This window comes from Dunckerocampus dactyliophorus, chromosome 12, assembly GCF_027744805.1.
Source record: "Dunckerocampus dactyliophorus isolate RoL2022-P2 chromosome 12, RoL_Ddac_1.1, whole genome shotgun sequence".
In the NCBI taxonomy this organism is placed as follows: Eukaryota; Metazoa; Chordata; class Actinopteri; order Syngnathiformes; family Syngnathidae; genus Dunckerocampus; species Dunckerocampus dactyliophorus.
The window spans coordinates 9,225,222-9,250,459 of record NC_072830.1 but is presented as its reverse complement, the minus strand read 5'-3'; the positions used below and the strand labels follow the sequence as shown (position 1 = coordinate 9,250,459).

At 46.7% G+C, this 25,238-nt stretch overlaps 2 protein-coding genes across 3 annotated transcripts; one reads left to right on the top strand and one right to left on the bottom strand.

The window, feature by feature from the left end:
* Positions 1-357: 357 nt before the first annotated feature.
* On the top strand, positions 358-6,267 carry LOC129191523 (protein FAM222B-like). Its single transcript, XM_054794955.1, has 3 exons — positions 358-487; positions 1,055-1,176; positions 1,246-6,267. The coding sequence occupies exons 2-3, from the start codon at positions 1,095-1,097 to the stop codon at positions 2,931-2,933; spliced, it is 1,770 nt and encodes a 589-aa protein (XP_054650930.1). The 5' UTR covers positions 358-487; positions 1,055-1,094; the 3' UTR covers positions 2,934-6,267.
* Positions 4,142-24,961, bottom strand: col4a4 (collagen, type IV, alpha 4). Of its 2 annotated transcripts, XM_054794939.1 has the most exons (48): positions 24,869-24,961; positions 23,322-23,438; positions 23,214-23,253; positions 22,243-22,314; positions 20,050-20,184; positions 19,892-19,936; positions 19,703-19,819; positions 19,328-19,396; positions 19,038-19,073; positions 18,907-18,969; positions 18,786-18,821; positions 18,087-18,128; positions 17,552-17,632; positions 17,426-17,470; positions 17,291-17,353; positions 17,136-17,180; positions 15,982-16,035; positions 15,780-15,840; positions 15,607-15,711; positions 15,301-15,456; positions 15,148-15,237; positions 14,089-14,249; positions 13,725-13,797; positions 13,487-13,593; positions 13,170-13,353; positions 13,022-13,090; positions 12,843-12,950; positions 12,717-12,785; positions 12,285-12,434; positions 11,920-12,081; positions 11,670-11,837; positions 11,210-11,353; positions 11,001-11,108; positions 10,645-10,823; positions 10,463-10,526; positions 10,321-10,395; positions 10,096-10,203; positions 9,921-10,028; positions 9,711-9,782; positions 9,514-9,642; positions 9,252-9,359; positions 9,023-9,178; positions 8,777-8,880; positions 8,632-8,713; positions 8,429-8,545; positions 8,112-8,300; positions 5,438-5,721; positions 4,142-5,358 (listed from the first exon to the last, which is right to left on the bottom strand). In XM_054794939.1, exons 2-48 carry the CDS (start codon positions 23,330-23,332, stop codon positions 5,086-5,088), a joined length of 4,917 nt encoding a protein of 1,638 aa, XP_054650914.1. In that variant the 5' UTR covers positions 23,333-23,438; positions 24,869-24,961; the 3' UTR covers positions 4,142-5,085. The 2 variants fall into 2 exon arrangements, with proteins under 2 accessions (XP_054650914.1, XP_054650913.1); XM_054794938.1 differs by having other exon boundaries at positions 4,143-5,358; positions 8,632-8,880.
* Between the last annotated feature and the right edge of the window lie 277 nt (positions 24,962-25,238).

Genomic DNA, 25,238 nt, shown 5'->3' with positions numbered 1-25,238 from the left:
CCTGAATTTCTAAACAATATAAAAAAATCGATCCTGTCACTCTAGTATCCGTCCAATACTTATACCACCCTTGGTATCCATATTGTCATATTGTCATATAAATGATCCACCCACCTGCTACTACCTGTGCTAATATAATGACCATGTGACCACATGTGTCCTGTGCTCCATTCACTGTGACGACGCTCATTCTAGACTAACAAAAGGATTTAAAAAATTGTATTTCTAGTATACGGGTCACAAATGGCCCCCGGGCCACAAATTGGATACCCCCGTAAAATCTAAGCCTAGGCCTCACATGATTGACCAGGCATTCTCCGCGGACGACTGTCAACAGAGGTGGGGCCTCTTGGTGCGCATGCTCGGTGAGCGCCGCTGCCGTCGCCAGACAGCAACTCACCAGGATGCTTGCTTGGTGATCAAATTTCGTCTTGTCAGCGTTACATCGCCACAAGATGAAGCTACCACCTTCTTAGAGTTAAGAAGAGTAAGTACTTGTCTTTCTTGACGCGTGTAGCTTTCTGGTTTGTCACAATAGTTAGCTAGAGCTAGCTTTAGCTTGCTGGCTATCAGCACAAAGAAGCTACTTGTTCTTGTTTATTGCGACGCACGACGCGGATGTTGCCACTTTTTAAATATACACCTTAAACAACGACAATACTTGTTTTTTTGACTTTCCAAAACATGAAAGAAAACTATTCTATAGTCGTCAGCAATGTTAGGAAAGTATGTCAGAAACCATGATGATGATGATTTCGAAGTGTCAGCATGTGTCAAAGGTCAATTTGATCTCCATCTGAGGACCATGTGACCCGGCTCAGTGACAAAGCCTTGCTTGTTTATTACTACTTCTGGATTGACGAGGACAGGGGCTAAACCAACTTACATAGCCATCTGTGTAGCAATACATCAGACTGCTTTGCCTTGTCACTACAGTGTCTTTGTCATGCAGCTAATGCTAAGCAAATGCAGCATAGCACTGCCACCAAAAAGAGCACCTACACTGACTTGAAAAGAAGAACATCGTTGACATAGCGCGTATTGTTGTCCTCAGGCGAGGAGACGCCGTTTGATGCTGCTCTAGTGATGGTGGCATGCTGGCCTGCTTGCCGGCATCACGGGATCCCGCCTTCCAGCTTCTCACCCGCACGCAGATGAACGCTGGACTTCAGAAATGTAAACATCCTGTCTTTCAACAACTTCTAGTCGCTCTGGTCCAAACATGTGTTTTGACCCATGTTACAGGGGGACGCACACACTCGACCAGATCCGCCAGCTGCCCGACACCTGCAGAGTTGGACGCCTTTGCTAAGAAAGTGGCCAACAGTCCTCTGACGATCCAGATCTTTCCCAACAGCGTCAAAGTCCCACAGAGGAAGCACGTCCGCCGCACCGTCAACGGGCTCGACACGTCCTCTTCCCACCAGCGCCAATCTCCCCATCCGTCCCAGGTTCGCGCACGAGGGGGCCTGTTGGCCGTGATCCGCACGCCCGCCAAAGTGTCGGCCTGTAGCCGCGGACGCAACCTCCACAGAGCTGCAATGAATCCTCACAGCGGCCCATACGCGGCTCAAAGCACTGCGAACATTCCCCAACCTGCTGCACACCTACAGGCTCCGCTGCAGCCGAGCCGCGCCCTCAAGGAGACTTTTCATCCTCAGGCCCCGCACGCCCTGGCTCACCCTGTCACCTTACAGCAGCGTGACACGGCCCCGTCACATGGGCTGCGGCTTCACCAGAGGCCCACCCCTAACCAGCGTCAGCAGCATCAAGGCCCGTGCGCTGCAGTGGGTGGGGTTCCCCCTCGTCTTGCTCACGTGCAGACACTGAAGCATCAGACACTGCCATCGTCTCACACATTACTCGCTGCCGCCCCACCGGACCTTTGCCTCATTCCTGACTCAGGTCCGCTTCCTGGCATGCAACACGGCCAGAGGCTTGCTGGCCCGCAGCCCGTCCCCCAGACCTCGGGGACCATGTCCAGCAGCCTCCAGCCGCCCCCTCTGGGCGCTTATGGGCCCCGCAAGCTCCCCGACTCGGATGCACCCCCGAATGTAACCGTATCTACCTCAACCATCCCTCTGTCGATGGCCGCCAGCCTGCAGCAGAATCGAGCAGGCGACCTGAGCAGCATCGTGCACCAAATCAACCAACTCTGTCAGGCTCGTGCCGGCGCTGGCACCACGTCTGTCTGCGAGGGGCAGATAGCCAACCCGAGCCCCATCAGCCGAAACCTGCTCATCAATGCCAGTTCCAGGGTGTCCAACCCCCAGGTGGGTCTGGTTTCTGGGTCTAGCTGCCTCATGGCTGGGCCCGCAGACATGGCTACAGCGCTGCCACCTAGTGCCGGTATCCAATCACAGCTTAGCCTCTCTGCTGCAAACAATGTCCCCGCCTTCTCCACGGATGCAGTCCACGTCCACCAGCAGCGAGCCTGGAGCCAACATCACATGCAGCTGCCCCCTGAGGGAGTCCATCCCTGCAAGAACCCCCGCATGGAACCCCCTTTAGAGAGCACCTTCCCCACCGGGACCCTCGGCTACCCCTGTAAGCAGACCCGAGCAGACGGACCCAGACCGGCGTCCCCTGTCAGCTGTCCTGGTGCTCCCACGCCCTATGCTAACGGTCACTATGAGCTGATGTCGTGGGGCGGAGCCTCAGGAGCCACTGACAACACTGGATGCGGGCCACATGATGTCCCAGCAGGCTTTCAGGTGGGCCGCATTCTGGGGGCTAAGTACCGTTTGGGCAAAGAAGGTCTTCCCGGACAGTCCAAGTTGCTGTCCAATGTGGACTTTTTGGGCGGAGGAGACTTTGTGATGGGCAGGTATCAGGAGCCCAACATGGAGATGATTGACAGGTCAGCTGTGGGCCAACCTCAGGACGCCAGACATGGTGGCGGTGGCCACAGTCTTCATCCCGCCTACCGCTAAGAGTCTGAGCAGTTGCAGGGCGGCCATTTTCTCAGGTCTGTGTGTGAGACAATTGTTTCATTTGAAATTTAAATTTTTAGTGACATACGCGGTTGTGATGAACACTTTCCCACCACACACAAACTGTGCCCGTGTGTCACGGTCGCATGGCGCTTTAACAGTAGCAAGATTTTTCTCACACGTAAAATCTACTAGTGATGTCTTATTGCGCCACTCGATATCTTTCCAGGCGCAACCGCCCCCATGCCCCACCACCCTTCCCCAAAACAAACCTTGTGTGTGACATTTTACTCTACTCGCCATGCGAGTCGTGTCGTCTTCGTGCGTGCTCAGTGCAAACCTTACTGTTTGGTCTTTACTCTCTTTGGCCTTGTGCGTGAGATGGTGATGGGGGGGGCGGATGCATTGTCACCAAAGTTTTGACCAAAATACTTGAAGGCCGTTGGCCATTGTGGCCCCGCCCATGGTTCCTGGGCATCTCTACACTGTCGCCATCTTGGAAGATCCAATGTGGAGAATAACTATGAGTTGGAGGTGGAGTCTCACACTGACTGGACATACGTAGCGACTGCTTCCTTTTGGTTTGACACGTGCACACACACGTGCAAGCTACTGATCTGACTACTGTTTGTGTGTGTGTGCGCACAAAGCCATGTGAAGCCACGCATTTGATTTTGAGGAATGAATCCAAAGTTAATCAGAGCGAGATTTTGTGGAAATGTGATATTCCAGATTAGGGACCTTCAGGAATAAAAGGCTTTGCCCATCAAAATAAAGTTTTGCTAACACAGCAAAACTCAGCGTTTTTTTTGTGCCTCGGTTAATGTCAACATTGTGATATTTAAGTAAACATTTCAACGAAAAGTTTAAAGTTGATGTCTTGCTCAACAGCATGGCGGCAGAGCTAAAAGTACATTTCAGATGTCGTCAAACAAGTCCAACAAGTTTTGGAAGAACTTCAGAAGTCAAACCGCCGTCATCAGTGACATCACGTGAGCAGCTTTGGTGTGCTTTTTCTTGAGCTTTTCTGCTATAGAAGGACAACTTTAATGATGACCGTAGAACAGAAACAGCTTTAGTCCTGGTTGCTCAGCACAATATGGCGGACAAAAATTAGTCAATAAAATAGCAGAATCTACACTGCAACAGAGCCGCAACAATTCATCAATTATGCAATTAATCGACCAATATTTTGTATTGTATTGTATTGTATTGTATTGTACTTTATTTATCCCACAGCAGGGAAATTCACTTGTTACAGCAGCAAGCAAGTTGGTATTTGATTATTTTATTTAAAAATGTAAACATCCTCTGATTTCAGCCTCTCAAATGTGAATATTTTTAAATTTTCTTCTTCATGAAAGCAGACCTATGATCTTTGTGTTGTAGGCAAAACAAGATATTCGCACATAACAGCTTTGACTTTGGAAATCAGTGATCATTGTCTTTTCTGATATGTTGTGGACTTAAGGCACAATTTTGATGACTTTAGGCTCTACTTGGACTTTTACATCAATGACTCAGGATCACTGACTCAATTGTTGACTCTGACATGAGTACTTTTTCAGTGAGTGTGTTGAGTACAATGTGTCCCCATTCAAAGAATTCAACTAATAATGGATGACCGTCGGTCTAGGGCCTAACCGATTCATTGTACCTCGCCTGAGGCCGTCTTCCTCACCACGGTCATCCCTCATCATCAAAGTTAAGGGCGAGAACATTGTTTTGTTTTTATGCACAGTGGTGACCGTTTTTTTAGACTTGTATGACAGGTAAATGAAATGCACCGAGAACAGGAAATTCAAAAGATAGTTAAATTTTAATTTATTATTATTCATAGTGTATGTATTTGCAAATTCAATGATGATGTGTGTATGTGTGTGGTCCTAAACTAAAAGTTTTTGCTCCAAATTTCCGTCTTCATACAACAGAATATTCTGGGCAGTGAGAGTTGTCACGTTTCGTTGAAAGCTTTGACCACTGGTTTAGTCTTGGAAAAAGTCTACACGCATGTAGTGAACATGTGCAGGAGGCGTGGTCAAGTGGTGGCGTGCGGTTCCCTCCAGCAGGTGTGAACTGATCCAGCCAGGTGGTCGGCGTCATGTGACGCCACAGAGGAGGCGCTCTGTCCCTCTCGGGCTGGCGACCTCCCTCACTCGCTCTTTTTCATGCAGACGTTACATCGACCAATGTTGTTCCTCTGCTGCCAAGCCTCCATCATCACTGTGCTCGACGACCAAGATGTGTCGGACGATGGCTTAGAAGAGTCCATGGTGGTCAGCCAGAAGCTGTAGATGTTTGCGAAGTAGTGGCACGTTCCTCGAGGCCCCTGACACTCCACAAAAGGCTGCGCCCGGAAGTCCGCCAGGCAACTTCCCGATGATGTCAGAGACTGACCGCCGCCTTCATCACCTGCACCCGTATGCTGCAATCAATCAATCAACTGTGACGTATACCCTTCAGGCTACACCTCAATCGTTAGCTCCACCAGCATCAGCACCCACCATGAGGAAGGAGTATCCGGTCCACAGGCTCCTCCAGTTGGGGGGGCACTCTGGCTGGGTGGATGATTGACTGTGTAGTGCAACAGGGGCAGAAGGGGCTTCACAAACCACACAGCGGCTGATGTGGTCTTCGATGGAGGCTCCGCCCACAGGCATGGTGGGAACGGCAGCCGTTGTCGACAGCCAATAAGACTTGTCGTTGCGACTGGCGTACGAGCAGGTTCCCATGTTGCAGGAAGCGAAGGGCATGGTGGAAAAGACTCGCATACATGAACCCGCCTGACCTGAAAAGTAATTTTAGTCAAATCGTGGACCACAAACTTTGTTCATATGATTGTATTGCAGAAAAAGTCCTGATGTACTTGAGACCTTTTATCACATTTAAAATTCAAATGTGGAGCATGAAATTGATGGGTAGGTACCAAACAGCTCACTGTGTGATGAAAAAAGTGGAAATTCTTGTCAGTACAGTTCCCTTGCTACATCACGGTTCACCTTTCGCGGACTTGCTGTTTCACGGATTTAAGTGCAATTACGCATGTTTAAAAAAAAAAAAAATTACAGCGTATGAACGCAGTGTTCTACGTCCTTGTGGTGTATTACAGCGATCTATCGATGCTCTGCTGTATGTGTCTGTTGTTGTATTTACTACTGCTACCAGTAGAGGCTGTTGTATACTCGTTAGAGTTGAAGACGTGTGCAGCTGGAGTAAAGATGTCAACTCTCCACCTTGCCTCATGTGTTTATGTGCCTGTACGAGCATATTAGGAACCCATAGTAGAGCTACAATAGCGGGCTAAATATAGAACCACGACAGTCCTGATTGGCTAAGGGAGAACCCACCCATTGTGTTTTGATTGGATGTAGATCATTGTCAATCAATCACCTTCCTGCAGCACTGCCATGTTTCCTGTTGTATGATCGCTAGCAATCAGCTAGCAATGTGACTGAAGCGTCTATGTAGGCTCTCAGTCGTACAGGAGTTGTCCATCGAGGAAAAGGCTTCTTGAGACGTCATCTGTACTTCTGTGAAGAAGGTGTCAGACGTTTCGCTCCTCATCCGAAGAGCTTCGTCAGCAAACTAATAAGTGCTGGTAGCTTAGGCCTTAAATACAGTAAGAGTGGGCAGAATTGGTGTGCCAACACCCTCCTCCTATTGGTTCGTTACACTAAGCCTGGGCGGAGTAGTGGTATAATCCTATCCTGTTATTAACACCTCTGATAAAAGGGAAGTGTCGCTCCCTGAATTGGGTATGAACGACTCTGATACTGGCTTGTTAGCATCTATTGTTCTGGCTCGGCCCTGGCTTCACCTCATTTGCAAGACTAAGAGCTGTGGGTTTTGGTCTCAGTAACCTGCTGAACACAGGGTCCAAATTAAACCTCAAACCACCATTCCGATTCAATGATGGGTTCTGTTGTTTGACCAGTATCAGAGTCGTTCATACCCAATTCAGGGAGCGACACTTCCCTTTTATCGGAGGTGTTAATAACAGGATAGGATTATACCACTACTCCGCCCAGGCTTAGTGTAACGAACCAATAGGAGGAGGGTGTTGGCACACCAATTCTGCCCACTCTTACTGTATTTAAGGCCTAAGCTACCAGCACTTATTAGTTCGCTGACGAAGCTCTTCGGATGAGGAGCGAAACGTCCGACACCTTCTTCACAGAAGTACAGATGACGTCTCAAGAAGCCTTTTCCTCAATGTGACTGAACTTTTTTTTTTCTCCCTGACAAAACCCACAATGTCGGTGAAACATTCTGCACCCAAAAGGAAGAGGAGTCCAACCATCACACCAAAAGTTGGACTTCTGGACATGCTGAAGGAAGGCAGAAGTTACACAGCTAGGGCACCATTACGGAATGCTGTAAATGAATCTTCGGTACATGGAGGACGAGGAGGATGAGTAAAATACGACAACAGCAGCAATATGTTTAAACAAGGATATAAAAACGCTATCGCTGAACGGTGGCAAGGTCAGGAGTGAAATACAGGCGAGTCACTGAATAATTTCTTGTGTCCAACCAAGTTGGTTGATCCTTACAATTCTAATGAAATTTGAACATTGAGAGTGTTTCAGCACGAGAGGAATGTGGGAAAATGTGAATGCCTGTCTGAGAAAAGTGTATAAAGTGTATGGTGACGGGTTTTACAGCCTTAAAACATAATAATTGTAAAAAAAAAAAATTTAGTTGGCTGCTTTGCGGATTTCACTTATTGTAGGCTATTTTAGGAACCTATCCCTCGCAATAAACAAGGGAACACTATTCTTATGTAGGACATGCCAGCTGCTGCAGCTGTGCAAAAGGTATGTTGGTAAACCTCACTCCTTAGCCCCTTAAGATTCGTGCCGGACATCGAGTTGACAGCTCGGGCTTTTAGGTCGATGCCTGGTGCACTCGACTCTCATTCAGTGAGCTGTGGTTGGAGCACTGTGTGTTTGCAGGGGCAGATCAGATGGGTTACACCTACTCATGTTAAAAGTTCTCGCCACGGAACACCAAAACAGGAAGGTTGCTATCGGTTCAACAACATGTGAGTCATGACTCAAACGTAGCGTCTGAACTTGGACAGTCCCGATTGGCCACCAACGATGAGACACCATGAAGTAACCAAGATGGTCAAATTAAAAAGGAAAAAAGGCGGAAGAGCTACTTGTTTGTGAGTACCCAGGTCCTGAGTGTGTGCCTTCTCCTGGCCTTCCAGGTACAGCAGACTGTATCCGACCCACAGAACCCTCATCTCCTGTGGACATGAAGGAATTGTTTTGGACTGACTGTGCATGACCATCAGGAAGCCTGCGTTGAATGATTTTGATGGTCCAGGAGGTCCGCGGTCACCAGTAAAACCAGGATCACCTGGCCACAGGAAGTGATATAACAGCAGGAAAAAAAGTCAGAAGCATCCTTAAGTCTCAATGACCTTCATGTTTACGAGTTGTTGTCTTAAAATCAATGTGCGTGAGAATTTGAACTTTAGGTCTCACCTTTGGCTCCCACCAACCCACTCTCTCCCTGCAGGCCTTGTCGACCTGGCTCTCCTTCAGAACCCGGTGGCCCCTCAGGCCCTTGTGGTCCTAGACACCCAACGTCCCCCTTCTTACCTGCAGCACATCATATGAAACAGATGTTGACTTGTCACAACACAGGTGCCTTTTTTAGTTCTCCGTTAAAGACCTCAACTTCTTACCTTTGAGTCCCTGGAGACCGATGTCTCCCTGCACACCAGCACTTCCTGGTCGACCGGGTAGCCCAGGGGGTCCTGGAGGGCCCTGTGGGGGGGAAGGGTAAGTGGGGCAAGGAAAAACTCTGCCCATCTCCCCCTTTGAGCCCACCAGCCCAGTACAGCCCGGAGATCCAGGAGGTCCAGCTTGTCCTGGCCAACCTCCAGGGCCTCGGTTTCCAGGTAACCCCATCAGGCCTGGAGAACCCCGTTCACCTGATCACACAGATTTTCAAAATCAGAACGAGGTGTTTTGTTGTCTCTGTGAGCAGAAGTTCATCCAAAAGGAGGCCGGTCTGGACTACAGCAGCCTGAGCCAAGAACTAGAGAAATATCGGGTTTATTTGATCCCCCTCACCTTTGGGCCCTGGAAGTCCACGTATGCCTGGTAATCCTTTGGTCCCTGGAAATCCTTTTTCTCCCTTTGTGCCAGGGCATCCTGTGTCTCCATTGTCCCCATCGTCCCCAGGTACTGGAGGGTTAGGTCCTGACTCCCCCATGTCACCAGGATAACCTAAAAAACATGCAGAGGTCATTTAGGTCTCAGATAAATTATTTTTGTTTTCTATCATTCTATCGTGTCTGACCTGGCTTGCCATCTGGTCCAGGGTCACCAGGATCTCCGAGGACCCCTGGGGGAGGACTTTTACAGTCAGGTCCAGATTCTCCTGATGCGCCAACTAGTCCTTGTGGCCCTAGAGAAATAAAGAGTGTCGTCATTTTATTCATGTGTACATGCTCCATTAATCCTGCTGACTCCTAAAGTATTTTTTTTAAGTGTTATCTCTGAACACACAAAAGTTTTGTTATTTTACGACCATTCTTCTAGGCGCTGGACAGCTCACACACCTTTAGATCCTTGAGGGCCTTTGGGTCCTGGAGGCCCGGGTTGTGATGAACCTTGTGGACCTGGAGGACCAGGGGGTCCTTTATCTCCTGGAAGACCTTGAGAACCTGGAGGACCTGGAACACTGAGACCTAAAGAGACACATAGGCATGACAGTTGACAAATGAATGAATGAAGAATGAAACACCAGTGGCCATACCTCTAGTACCAATATCTCCTTTCACTCCCTTCAGTCCATCCAGGCCATGAAGTCCAAGTGGTCCCGGAGGGCCTGTTTCAACAGTAATAATATGAACTACTACTAACTTATTCAGTACAATGGTCAGGATCATAGAGGATGTTATCATTTGTACCAGTGGCATCACACAACCATCAAAAATTCTACAACCACATTAGTGATCATCGTGACCTTGGAGTCCGGAGAAGCCCTGGGGTCCAGGGGGACCATCAGCACCTGCATTTCCAGGGAGACCTGGAACCCCTGGGCGACCTCTAGGACCTGGGGGTCCAATCACACCTAATGGACATGTAGACGTGTTCAGAATATTTCAAATTTCAGTTTGTTTATAGATAAGAGACTGTACCTGCTGGTCCCTGTTCCCCAGGCTGTCCTGGATCTCCTTTGCACCCTCTCTGGCCTGTACCGCCAATGAAACCCAATGCTCCAGTATCGCCTTGAAGTCCAAGCGCACCTGGTGAAGGAAAATTTAAATACTGAGCTGAGTTGATTTTGTGATTGTTTCATGATTGTAGGCAATCAAAAGGATGTCATCGTTCTTACTACAGTTACCCAAGAATCAGAATGTCACCTGGAGGTCCAGATTCTCCAGGCGGTCCCTTGTCCCCAGGTAAACCACAACCACTAACAGACTCTCCTTGATCACCTGATACACAAATGCAGAATTCAAAACAATTATTTGAATTTGCTGTCATGGCAGTGGATAGACGCACCTTTGGGTCCAGTATGTCCTCGATATCCGACTTCACCAGACTTCCCAGGGGATCCTGGGTCACCCTGACAGGATCAAGTGAAGTATTGCTAAACATGTTCACCTAATCCTAACATTCATCAGACTTAAATGTTCATAAACAAGGTCTTTCTGAACGTCTTAATCCATTTTATCTCATCTTACTGGGTCTCCTGTTTCACCAGGGAAGCCAATGAAGCCAGAAGGTCCAGGAGGCCCATTAGCTCCAGAAATCCCCGGTTTGCCAGAACGTCCAGGAGGACCCGGGGACCCGATTATTCCCGGGGGCATATCAATGCCTGGATACCCAGGCTTTCCAACAGGACCTTGTGACCCCTTATTTCCTGGTAAGAAAGCAAAAATATTCCATAAATCCCACAGGGAAACCACAAAACATTCTCCTAACTCAGTTTTATTTGAGTTAACAGCAAATCTTTCCCATTACACCTGAGTGCTTAATTGTGGCTATCGGTCATGACCTCAAATAGTTAGTTTTTATGTTAACATGTTAGCAGTCTGACCTCGTGAACCAGGGAAGCCACTGAAACTGGGGAGGCCTTGTTTTCCTCTCACACCTTTGATGGGGACAACCAGTGTCACCCCAGGAGGTCCTTGGGTCCCCTTTAAGCCTGCAGAGACAAGATAATGACTCCAAGATGGTGACTGATGATAATGCTGGGATTACAATGATAAATATTAGTAATAGCAGAGTCGGTAACGGTGTTCTTACCTTTCTCTCCTTTGGGGCCTTCACATCCTGGAGCTCCATCTTGACCATTTGTTCCTCTCTCACCTTTCCTCCCAGGGCATCCAGGGACCCCAACTAATCCTTGGGCCCCTGGGACACCACTGTTACCAGGTGGTCCCATCAGACCTGATTAACAGATTGATTTATTACGTCACATGCTGGTTGAAGAATGACAAACAAAGGGGCAGCAGAAGTTCCATCTATAAGGACTTGGCTTTTGGACTGAAGGTTGGACGCATGTTGTGGTTGTGATTGCGGCAGAGCTGCAAGTCTGCTGTGGTACCCTTGAGCAAGACATTGAAATGCTAAAGCACCTTTTAGCTTCCCCTTTGAGCTTCTCTCTGGCTTCATCTCTTCTTCATACATAAGCGTGAACTGGTCTTACTTACAGGGATTAAAAACTACTTCATGATGAAAGGTAAGGATGATGGGAAGGGCTCACCTTTTTGGCCATCCCACCCTGGATATCCAGAGTCTCCACTGGGGCCAAGGGGGCCCTGAAGTCCTGGGTACCCAGGAAAACCTGGAGACCCTGGTTTACCCACAGGGCCACGGGGGCCATAACCTGGAGATCCTGGCTCTCCCATGTCACCTTTCTCCCCCGAACAACCTGAGCAGAACCATTAAGGGTAACTGAATGTTTTAGGTGAGCTGTCTTTGACTTCAAACACTGTTCAGACATCACATTTAACCTGTGGGGCCGATGATTCCTTGTGGACCAGGAGGGCCTGCAGGACCAGGCTTTCCAAAATCGCAGAGATCAGAGATAGGGCCTGGGGGACCAATGTTGCCAGGTGCCCCGTCCTGTCCCCTTTGGCCCTTTGGCCCTGGACCTCCAGGCAGACCTGTGATACCTGGACAAAAAGAGAAAATAGATATTGCTGAAGTTAAACCAACCAACCAAGTTTTGATGAAGTAAAGAAAGAACTGTATGGTCGGATTCAGGAGGTGCTGTACTCGTGTTTTCTGATGATAAATCTGGACTTTGCAAATCAACAAGCCTTTGAGAGATGGATTGACGGACAAGTATTTGTACATTTCAAATTTAGCAGTTCACCTGGGAAACCCTGTTTGCCAGGTTGGCCTGGGACTCCTTTAGGTCCCATAGAGCCCGGTTGCCCTGGAAAGCCAACAGGTCCTGAGGGGCCTACATAGGAGTCCCCAGCTGGTCCTCTCAGTCCAGGAGTGCCAGGTACACCCGGAGAACCTGGTTCACACAGAAACACATACAGATATATAGATGGACCTCAGTGGGAAATTCTTTGTTTGAGTATGTTTGTGTGAGGAGAAGGGTGAAGCAATCATAGATCCCTGTCTACCATTAAGGGTGAGAGGTCATTGGTGGTATAATCACCAACTGCTCCTTGTTGATGTAAATTCCGCATCAACTGCTCTGATCTGTAGGTCTTTTACACAAAAGGCCACAACACAATGTCCTCGTTTCTATTTCCTGTCTGCCTGAAATCAGTGGTGACTGCTAAAAGGGTACCTGGCTCTCCAGCAAAACTGAATCCCTCAGGTCCTTCATCTCCAATATCTCCAACAAAACCTGGTGGTCCTAGTACAAGAAAATAGAATGTCAGTTATTGTTCAGAAAGGTCAAATGCACCAGTACCTGGTCGTCCAGGAGGTCCAGTAAGTCCAGACTGTCCTTTTTCTCCTTTAGGTCCATCAGGTCCTGTGATTCCATTGAAACCAGGTGGACCAGGAAGTCCTCTGCGGCCTGGACAGATGGACAGGAAGACACACAGGTGAACAGGAACTAGATGGCGGACAATCATCGATTGTTTTCACCTCTATCGCCGGTCTCTCCCTTCTCTCCCGGTGCTCCAGGGTTTCTAGGTACACAAGGAAGAGTTTCACCTATAGGCAGGTGTGTCGTGAGTCAATTACATTTCTTATTTATGAAGTTTATGATAGTTGCTATCAAATTGACCTTTACCTTTAACACCTTTCGGGCCAGGAGGGCCAGGGAAACCTGGGGCCCCTGGAGCGCCTGGGTCCCCCTGTTTTCCTATTGCACCAACCACATCTGATCCCCGGAGGCCGGTTGGTCCTGGTAGTCCTTTGGGACCTGAGGGACCTGGAAAGCCTTGATCCCCAGGATAACTGGCGTCACTTTCTCCCTGAAAACAAATGTCACATAAGCATGAAGAATCAAATAGCAAAAGGCTGCTCACTACTACTACCCACAACTGCCCACTAGTTTTCATGACTGGCTTCTCTATGGCAAGTTGGAGCTGCAAGTGGCCACTTCACCTTGGCTCCAGAGCTTCCAGGGAGTCCTGGTAGCCCATCCTGACCCCTTCTCCCTGTGAAACCTTGTCTACCAGAAGGACCTGGCTCACCCCTGTTGCCCTTCTCACCTGTAGACAAATGTGCAGTTAAACTCTTGACATCAGCAGAGAGACCATCATTTAACCATGCTTGTTCTCCAAGGTTTCATTGGTGGGACGGCTGATGTAGAATTGCATTAAGTCAACATGAGTGAACTTGCCTTTAATATCCACCACAATGAAGTCTCCTTTTTGACCTTTGAACCCTTTGACACCCGGTAAGCCACCCAGGCCCTGCAACCAAATCAATCAATCAACCAACCAATTACCACAGAATCTGTACAAAAGTCAAATATCTTGATGATGGATCGGTCAAAGGAATTAGAAAAAATATGACAGTGACAAGTGCACAGAATTGATCCTGTGGGCCAAATACGATCAAATCAAGACCTACACAGACCACTGTGAAAATTCCCCAGGTACCGCAAGTGATAAGTCCGCCCCTGGTTGTTGCAGATGAATGTTGGCAGTTGAAACTCTTAAACTTAGGAATCTTGATCTTTGACTGAATTTATGGTTTCTTACCTGTTGTCCATTCCCTCCAGTGTCTCCTGCTAAGCCTTTCTCCCCTCTTGGCCCCTGGGCTCCAGGCAATCCTTGGTATCCCAACAACCCAGGTTCACCAGCTGGGCCTGGGGCGCCCCTCACTACAACTGAAGGACCACAGGAACATTCGCCTTGGCGACCTGAAGAATAAACCCATTTGAATTACATCTCATTGTAGATGCAACAGTCATCTGACCACAAAGTGCAGATCTCTAATCACCCGCAGTTTGGCATTCGCAGACTCTTTTTATTGCCTTAAGTTGTAAAAAATTGCTAAAGGTTTTTTTATGGTAACTTAATTAGAAAGTGGTTTGATGGCGCTATCTGTATTGGAAAAAGAGTGCTGCAGCTGTGAATGCAGGAGAGGGCGCCGTCTCACAAGTCAATTCACTCAAGATCGTCCATTTCTGACAAGACGTGATGTTGTGTGACTGCAAAGTTTTTAAGTACAACGCTGTATACTGTATGTCAAACTGAATTTAAAATGTGTTTAATAATTGTAACAAGCATATTATAGTGTTAAAGGGATAGTTCATATTTTTTTACATGAAGTTATATGACATCCCCATTAGAAGTGTACTACAACAACAGTGACCCCCTACCCCAATTGGTCCCGTGAGTCCAGTTCTGGTCGGAGATCCGTGACGAGGAACATAGTTCCGTTTAGTTGCTGACAAATATCACGCCCAGCGTTTTTTGAGGTCTGATTTTTTTGAGGAGGCATTTTTGTGATGGAAATGTATTACTCTTTCGAACGCATATTGTTTTGAGAAGACAAACTCTTTGCTTAAATGGCCCAAGCAACTAAGCGGAACTACGTTCCTCATCACGAATCGGTGACCAGAACTGGACTCACGGGACATATTGGGGGGGGGGGGTAAGTCACTGTTGCTGTAGTACACTGCTGATGCGGATGTCATAAAACTACATGTTAAGATGTCCAAACTATCCCTTTAAGGGTATCATAAAAAGGCATTTTTATGGCTTTCTATGGGTGCGGTCGTTCACGCGAGGATGTACTGTAACTGAAACACTGACCCTTGAATCCTTGGAACCCTGGGGACCCTGGGGCCCCCTGTTCACCAGGTTCTCCAGACACTCCTGGGGTTCCGGGAAGACAGTAATAGCCTACAGAAAACATGGAAAAGTCAGGATAACAAAAGGAGGTTCTGTCCTGACTCACAGGGGTACCTGGCCTTCCTGGCAGTCCTTTCAGTCCTTTGGGTCCAGGGCGTCCAGGTATTCCAGGTTCCCCAGGCAATGGTTGATATGTGTAAAGCTGACCTGGATCTCCTTTGTCACCAGAGGTACCTGGACTCCCCCTTGTTCCTACCACACCTGGCAGTCCTGATGACGACAACACACTTAGTTTAGTCCCTAAATGAGTGAAACGGGTGTCATTGATGATGCAAGATGGACAGAACTCCCCAGAATGCCTCACAGGAGACCTCGAAACCTTTAATAACACAGGATGGGAAGTAATAACTTTGCTCTGACCAGGTATGGCTCTGCCAGGGGGCCCTTGCCGCCCGGGGGGTCCCATTAAGCCACGATCTCCTGGAGGACCCGCCAGTCCTGGCGTCCCTGGTTCTCCAGCGTCACCTTGAAAACAAGCAGCTGCCAAAATGTTGCATGTAAATAGGAGGGATCAACATTGTGTTGAAGTTTACCTGAATGTGTGACAACAAAATCCTGAGGGAGGCCTTTGAAACCGGGACCTCCCATCATGCCCTGAGAACAGACAGGCTGATCAGAAACAGGCAGTCTAGTCATGTGGATCAGTTGTTTTTCCTGCAGGTCTCCATCACACTGTGTGTGTGATTGAGCCCATGGCAATCAGCAGGTCACACAAAACCTGGATCACAAACCAACCTTTGGGCCTTCACGTCCAATCAGTCCTGGAAGACCTGGACTTCCTGCAATCCCCTGCAACACAATCACACATCATTCGTGGAGTCTTCGCTTCATATCATATTGTGATGTTCTGCGTTTGATGACATCATAAATCTGAGATTTTTATTATTAGGTTTAAATGCAATTGTTTATCTATATGTGCCCTGAGATTGACTGGCGACCATTCCAGGGTGTACCCCGCCACTCGCCTGAAGTCAGTTGCAGCATACCCCCGCGACCCTAATGAGTATAAGCGGCATAGAAGATGGACGGATGGGTTCAAGTTAAATGCACTTCAAAGCGTCATGTAGAGGTTTCACTAAACATTTAGAAGCCCCGCTCCCTCTTCAGTCGCAAAAGTATCAGCCCCGCCCTGTAATCTCCAATCAAGTCACATTGCCAGTATGATTTGTCGGTCCATGGGGTTCCACACCTACCACCCGGTCAGCTGGGATACACTGAACCCACCTCAATACCCTAAACAGGATCAGTATCAAAGTAAGTTGGAGAAGAATCTTATAATGAGCCATAAAATGTTGTGTTGACTGTGTTGTAACCAATTCGAGACTAAGTCGGGTGGATTCTTTTTTGATGTTAGGGCTTTTATTTTGGTACATCCTGTCCAGCCAATTTGTTTACATAGACATATGTTGGTGCATGCTGGCACAATCGTTGTCCATCTTCATTCAGCTCCATTCCTGTGGCATTGCCAGTAAGTGCAATTGAGTTTAATAAGTTTAGGAAGAAATTTTAAGTTGTTAGTGATTGCAAATTTAATAGTTGTATTGCATATTTGTTAGTTCACCCGCTACTTACTCCTGCCGAGTACAACAAGTTGACTGTTCATTGGAGGAAATTAGTTTAAGCCACTTGTGGGAACAGCACAATGACAGTACTGTCGGCCGATAAACTGACAGCAGTGCGTCAGTGTGTTTACTATTGGTCTGATATTTTGGAACATTTTACAACCAAAACGCCAACAAATGCGCACGGAACTAAATCTAAGTCGTCACCTCCTGACTTCTCTAGTCTTTTGGAAGAACATGGACAAACACAGTGTCCCCTAGTGGTCATTTGGTCTAATTATACATTTCACTTGGAGGTCCTATGTTATTTTATCTAAAGACACTCACCTTCACTCCTTTGTTACCAGAGACACCAGGTCGTCCAGCCAATCCCTGAAAACCACAAATCCGAAAAAGAATTTATTTTTGTTTGACTCTTACGGAACACTTTCACAGCATGACAGAGCAACAGCACAAAGCTCTGACAAAAAAGGATGACTCACTCTGGGTCCAGGAAGTCCCACAATCCCTTTCTCTCCCTTGATGCCAGGAAGCGCATCCAAACCCTAAAACCAAATGAGCATCAGATAAGTAGAACCTCAGTAAAGTAATGCAATACAACCCTCCTCTGGACTTACAGGCAGGCCATGACGTCCACACACACCTTTAGGGCCTGCTTGACCCTGGAGAACCAACATAAAACATTAGATCACTAGTTGAGTGCTGAATGATTACTGTGATGTGATTGGCTGAAGCAGAGTCACCTGCTCTCCTTTGATGTAAAAGTCCTCTGGGGGATCAACATACTCAAACGGCCCTGGAGGCCCCTGGAAGCCTTGTTCTCCCTGTGGATAACAAACACTTTTACCGCCGATAAAATGCTAGTTAGGGGTATGACGATAAATGCAATCGGAACCGGATTTTTCTGTACAGACCCTGGTGGAAATTTTTGCAAAAGACGAGGGTTTTTCTCTTATTTCTCATAACACAAATGTTGAGTTATGCCCCGCGTCCTCATTTTGCCCATTTTTTTAAATGTGATAACCATATTTTTATTTACTTAATAGGACAATTGTATTAGTTATAGATTGCAGATTTTATGTTTCATTTTAAAAATCATTAAATCTGTTTACACAAAAGCTAAGCAGTTTTATGTTGTGTATTTTTTTCTCTTACCGTACCCAAAATGAACCAAAGTGTGACCTGAAAACCGAGGTACGTACAAAACCGTGCGTACCATCACACCCCTAGCACCACTGTATGACTACCGAGTGGCGTTGAAAATGTTCACGTTTGTACCTCATCTCCTTTCTGGCCCGCCACCGATCGACCTCGTTCACCCTGAAACACACAAACACATCTGTTACTTCTTTCCCTCTTCTTCTTGTTCTTCCACCTCTTATTCAATTTTGTCTTCTTCCATCTTGTCGTCTCCTATCTCTTCTTCTTCCACTTCGTCTTCTTCCTCCTCTTCTTTCATCTCTTATTCTTCTTCCATCTGGTCTTCTTACATCTCTCCTTCTTTTTCCATCTCGTTTTCTTCTTCCATCTCTTCTTCTATCATCTTTTTCTTGCATCTCTTCTTCCATCTAGTCTTGTTTTTCCATCTTATCTTCATCGTCCATCTTCTTCCATCTCTTCTTGTTCTTCACCATCTCTTCTTCATCTCGTTTTCTACTTCCTTGTCTGGTTAAGTCTCTTCTTCTTCCATCTATTTTTCTGCCATCTAGTCTTCTTCTACCATCAGTTTTTTTCTTCCACCTCATCTTCTTCCATCTCTTCTTCTTCATCTTCCATCCCATCTTCTTCTGCCATCTAGTCTTTTTCTTCCATCTGGTCTTTTTTTCTTCCACATCGTCGTCTTCGCCCATCTCTTCTTCTTCTTCTTCCACGTGTCCTCTCATAGTTGTTCTATCTGCATTGGTTAATGTTCTGTGTGCGCTTGCTACATTCAATGATGATAAAAATGTTTGCAAGTGTTCTAGAGTGGATACTTACAGGCAGACCTCTGGAACCTGACAGGCCGAGGAAACCCTGCAGGAGCACACACACATCATCAATGTCATTGCTCATTAATCGTATCAATTGTTCTAAAAATTGATTGTGAAAATGTTCTCACATTTACTCCCTCAGGACCAGCAGGACCCATAAATCCACTCGGACCAGGAGGACCCTGTTTACCCTGCAGAGAGATAGGAAGTCAGGACGACAGCAAGCCCCAGCGACAGGAAGACAGCATGGTCGTCTCACCTGTAGACCAGGAAGTCCACTAAAGCCGGCGTCACCCTGTCAGACACAAAGTTTGTTACAGACGGATGGATCAGTGTGTCAATCAGCCAATGAGCTCCTTTGAAACAATGACGTGGGCGGGACTAAAGATGCACACAAGAGAATGAGGGGCTCCTGTCAGGTGACACAACACTAATCGTCTCAAACTAGCATATCTGTGACCGTACTAGCTGTTTTCCAACCAAACAAGTCACCATTAATGTTGTTCATATAATTATTATGGTATGGCATGTGATGTGTGGATCACTCACAGGGACTCCAGGGTACTGGATGAAGTACAACGTTGCCTCTCCTGCAAATCCCTTTGGTCCTGGAAAACCCTGCAATACAAGTCATTCAGCATAGTGACTTTCCATCAATCAGAAGGGAAAAAAATGACTTCCTGAGGCTTTGTTTAAGGACACCACTAAAGTTCTTGTGTGTGCATATGAAACTCCTGACCACCATGGTCCTGGAGCCACAGCTGATAGCTGGTCCTTGGATACAACTCTGAAACCACAAGTGGACCACAGCACCTGATGTGATCTATGTCAGGTGTTGTGGTCCTGGCAGTGTTGCTCTGGTGCCCTTGTGTCTACATGCACAGACTTGTCAACCTATGAAGTGGATCTATCTGTGGTGCTGACCACTTCGCCGCTGGGTCCTTCCTCTCCAGGAAGTCCAGGAGCTCCTTGCCTCCCTCTAGTCCCGTTACATCCGTCCACACCTGGAAATCCAGGCCCGCCGCCTGGGCCCGGGTGACCCTGGGGACACACACAAGTTATCAGTGAAAGCGAGAAGCTGAGGCAGGTTGAGGGCGATGGGTGGAGTCTTACCGGGACTCCCTCTAGACCAGGAAAGCCAGGAACACCAACAGTTCCCTGAAACAATAATGAAGCCAAGCCAAGTCACAACCAGACCAGACCCTCAACTGGGTTTAGCAAGTGTCTCTTCTTGTCTTTTTCAAACATTTATTTGAAACATTTTTATTCACCCTGTCTCCTTTGGGTCCCGGAGATCCTGCTGGACCTTCATCCCCTCGCTTGCCTTTCTCTCCTGGAGAACCTTGAGAGCCTGGGAAGCCTGGGGGTCCCTGAGGTCCCTGTCCACCAAGAGGCCCAGGGTCCCCCTGCAGAAACAAAGCGAAGAGTCAAAGCCGCACTGGCAATGTTCTAATGCTGCGGTGTCCAAATGGAGGACGGGGGCCATTTGTGGCCCACATCTACATTTTTATTGGCCCGAAGGGGCTATTCTTCACATAATGAATGAGGATTAGTTGAAATATTGAATGTTTGAACAAGCTATCACATTGAAAATAATACTTATTACAGCTAGGCATATCTTCACCTACACTGGAGTGGTTTTAGGGTGTTTAATAAAAAAATTAAATAAAGAAAGTGAATAATATCACATTTTTTCTGTATGTAGCCCTCAACAATAAAATTTGGACACCCCTGTTCTAATGAGCTGACCTTGAAATAATCTCAAATCATGCCAAACTTTCAACATGACCACAAGAGGGCAGTGTGACAGCACAGAGGCCCCCGCCGTGTCGCACAATGTGTGCGCGTGTGTGTATGTGTGTGTGATGAGATGTGACAGGTCTGATCTCTGTTAGTTTTTGCTCTCTCTATCTTTCTCTGGAATTATTGATGTGTGAAATCTGTGAGACAGACGCTTTCCCATGATGCTTTCTGTCTGTCTGCGACCCCCAGCTGTACAAACACACCCACTGACGCAAACACACACTCGTAAGCAGTTGATTTTCGTAGCATCTTCCAATCAGGTGAAATGTGCAGGTGTGTGTATGCGGTGAGACACTGTACAAAGACTTTAATAGTTAATGCTTTCATAAAAAGATGATTCTGATTGTGATACCAGTCCATAAAAACTCCAATATTTGGATCTGTCATGTTCTATTCTTGCCATCATCATTTCTTTAATGATCTCTTATTTTGTTAAGTTTCCATTCCTTCTACTGCTGCGGTGATCAAACTTTTTCCTGCGAGGGCTTCGCACCAAAAAATAAAAGATGCTAAAAGCAGAAAAAGTGCTTCTGTCTTGAAATAAAAAAAGAGTAAAAAATAGAAAACAAAGAGTCAGGAACCATCGTTTTTAAGAATAATAATGATGTTAAATGACATAAGAGATTAACAGCACGACGACATGGAGTACTTAACAAAACAAGTTAAGGCAGTAAAGCATGATACTGCATCACTTCGTAAACAAATGGATGGGCTGGAAGGAAAAGTGGATGCCTTAAAGAAGCAAAATGATGAAAAAGATTGCGTTAGATCGAACTGATGTGTTAGATTGATGATTTAGAACAGGACACACACGAACAATGCGATTGTGACTGGGCTTCACATTACACGCAGGCCTTATGGCAGGGCTGCTGACTACAGAGGAGGAGAACAAGATGATGTTGCTTCAACAGAGCAACAGGTGTCCAACTTCCTGCAATCAAAAGGGACGGATGTGGTCAACACTGATACATGTTTTTCAATGTCTGGCAGGAATAACAACACCATACCTGTCATCATCATAAAGTTCACCCCAAAAAAAAACAAAGTGGGGCAAGTCTACATCAATGAGCAAAAGGCAACACTGACATCTGCAAGAAAGCGTGCGGCTTAAGGAAGCAGGGGAAAAATCAAGGCACTCTGGAGAGCCAACCGCTAAATCAACATCAGGTTAAAAGGAGGACCAGTGGGTTCAAACAGAAGGTGCTATCTTCTAAGTCAGGGGTGCCCATTACGCCGGGCGGTGCGACGAGCTGATCAGCAATTATCCCGCCGCTTAAACTATGCTGCTATGGTAGTAAGATGCTGGATTAATCTCCTGCGTATCTGATAGGAGTTCTCAGCATCCATGCCGTCGCTTGTTGCGAGTTTTTATTATTCCTCCTTGTTTGATACGGTTAGTAATTATTTTCGCCTGTTGTCTGTTATGCTTTTGTTTACTGCTTAATTTTTACTTATTCACATATTTTCCTTGCTGTTTTTGCGTCGCACTTTGCCTCAGTCCCTGCTTCGGGGTCCACACCGAAACCAAATGTTACAAGACTGTTGTTGTGTTGTCGCGTTTAACAGCAGCAACTTCCTTGGTATGGTTTCATGATGGACAAGTCGCTGTCTGTTGCTACTGTGCTGTGATTGGCTCTTTTGTGTTGTAGGCGGAGCCTCACCATCGCTCCCTTGGCTGGAAAGCACTGACAGGTGGAACAGTCCCGCCCTCCGCACCGCTCGGTGTGGTCGCCCTGGAGACAAAGACATGATGGTGAATGTCTGAACATATGTCTATGGACTCTTTCTTCCTGGTTTTAGGGCAGCAGGGTTCTGAGGGGGTCACCATTGCGGTTCAAGTGTCCATCAAGCGGTCAGCTGGAGTTTGTCATGGATTTCAGTGATTGATTTGAATTCAACTGGAAAAACGCTGGTGTTCGGGAAAGCCCCCAACCTTGACACGAGTGACTCTCGTGTGACAACGAGTGCGACCCGTTTCACTCGGTGACTCCCAGCAGACGGATTCCCATCATGCATCAGTGTTTGTGTTGCAGGCTGCATTCCTGCTGCGTTGTGTCAACTAAGTTAGCAGTCAAGCGTTTCTATCAGCAGCAGGAATGTGAAAATCACTCCATCTGCCGTCAGATGCTCACAGCGGACACACGTCCTACAGTTTGTCCTACATACGGCCTATACAGTATATGTACTATATACAATGTCCTGCACGATATATAGTCTTTCATATGTATGTGCTGCCTTTCAGTGGGACAATATATAAAATACGATATCTCTTATGGTACGGTATCAATACACCAGGATTAACTGGCATCTAAACGACCAATAAAAACTTGTTTTATATGTTTTTTTTAACACACTGAAGAGAAATGCTTACTGCTGTTAGAGTCCTTTCTCAACAACGTACAGTGATGACCGTATAACTGTCATTTGTATTGACTTTTAATGAAATACTTCACTCAAAGACATTTTTTCCTGAACAAAACTACATTCACAGTGTATACTGTATGTCCTGTAGGTCTTACATAGCTCTAAACATAGTATGTCCTATACACGGTATGCCCTACATATGTTCTATATTTTGCCCTACAATCACCCCTTTATTCAAATCAGTCAAACAGACAGGTGTCCCACCTACCCCAAGAACAGTGGAGGTGGTCAAGAGCATCAGGAAGTACCTGAGGAAAGTGGACACAGGTGACTTGCATGTCCATGAATGTAAATATTGTGTTGTCTTGCTGGGTACCTTAGTCTCATGTTGTTTCCGCAGGTCAAGCAGCACCTTGTCTGCTGCTCATGAGAAGCTCCGCTCAAGCCGCCTCCACCCTCCAGCTGATTGCCAGCCAGTGACGACCCTTTGATGCTGCAGACAAAGTCAACATACAGTTGCAGTTTTTCCATCTTTTACTTCTACATCCGCATAAACATGATCAGCAATACCAAGTACACCCATTCTCCCTTCCCAGTGTCATGTGACTTGTTAGTGTGTGAATGGGTGTGTTAAGTTTGGTGTTATCGCGCTCCCACACTCTCTCATACTGGTCACTGGAAGTTCAACGTGGCACCTCAAGGCAAAGAACTCTGTGAGGAAAAAAGAATTGATGCTCTACATGATGTTGTTCAAGGCTATGAGAAGACTGCCAACACCCTGAAACTAAGAAGCAGCACAGTGGCCAAGACCATACACCACTCAAAACATGGTCGACCAAAGAAGTCGAATGCACGTGCTCAGTGTCATGGATTGCCGGAACTATGTCATGTGGTCTGATGAGACCAAGATGATTTGGTTCAGACAGCGTCAAGCGTTTGTGGCAAAGACAAGTTTGTCATGGTCTAGGGCTGCAGGAGTGCTGCCGGCACTGGGGAGCTACAGTTCATTGAGGGGAAACATGATTGTCAACATGTATTTTGACACACTGGAGCAGGCCTTGATGCCCTCCCTTTGGAAACTGGGCTGCAGGGCGGTATTCCAACATGATCAGGACCCGGAACACATCTCCAATATGACCACTGCCTTGCTGAATAAGCTGAGGGTAAAAGTGCTGGACCTAAACTCTACCGAGCATCTGTGGGGCATCCACAAAGTGGAGGAGAGCAAGGGCTCTTAACATCCAGCAGCATCACGAAGACCTAAAAGACGATTCCTGAGGCAACCTGTGATGTTCTAGAACTCCATGCCCAAGAGAGCAGAGGTAGTGTTGGAAAATAATGCCATCCACACAAAATATTGACACTTTGGACACAATTTGGACATTTTCACTTTTTTTGCCAGTGGTTTCGACATAATTTTTTGCGTGTTCAGTTATCTAAACTGTAGGCTACTTTACATTGTATCAAAGTGTCGTTTCTTTCGTTATAAAAGCTTTAGTTATAAAAGCTATCATAAAATATAACATGTGAGATACTTTATGGTTGAGTCAAAAAAATTATATCGTAAATTGATCAGGTTTAACCTCCAAACAGAGGAACCACAGTGCACGTGAAAGTTTGTATTGTTTACATGTCATCTTGGAGCCCTTACAAGTGTGGCATTTATGTAACCCCCGTTGCCATACTTGTTTGTTTTTGTCTCTGTTCAAACAATGTGTGCGTAATTTCTAATTAATCTCATTCTGACGCCATTCAAGTAAAAACATATTTTGACATGTTGATTAACTAGCAACGTTGAAGTTATCTTTAAACTTTTCAACACATAATGCAGGTTAATGATCAGTGACGTCACGATCGAGCTGATTGGAGGGTGCTGGTCATGTGACGCCGGTCGATCAATTGGACGATTAACGGCTGTCTTACCTGAAGTTGTGGCGCTGCTCTGCGGCGTCACTCGACCTTCATGTCGCCAAAAAAGACTCTGAGCTACTCGTGCCGGAGCATCACGGGCGCCAGAGCAAAGTACAACATGTTCACGCTTCCGGTGGGTAGTTGCGCCTGTCAAAGTAATGGTCTCCATTGGCATGTTTTGTCCTTGAGAATAGACAGCCGACTCTAATAGCTAGTAATTGTTTGCTGGAGACCAACTGGACCGCATCGTCGCACAAGGAGGAGCGTCGGTGGAAAGATATAGCGGAGTTGATGTGACATTTTGTCCAAACAGGCCACAGCAGGAATCCCAACTCAGCATTCACTAAGAGGACGTAACTGACTTTATTCATAACTTATATTC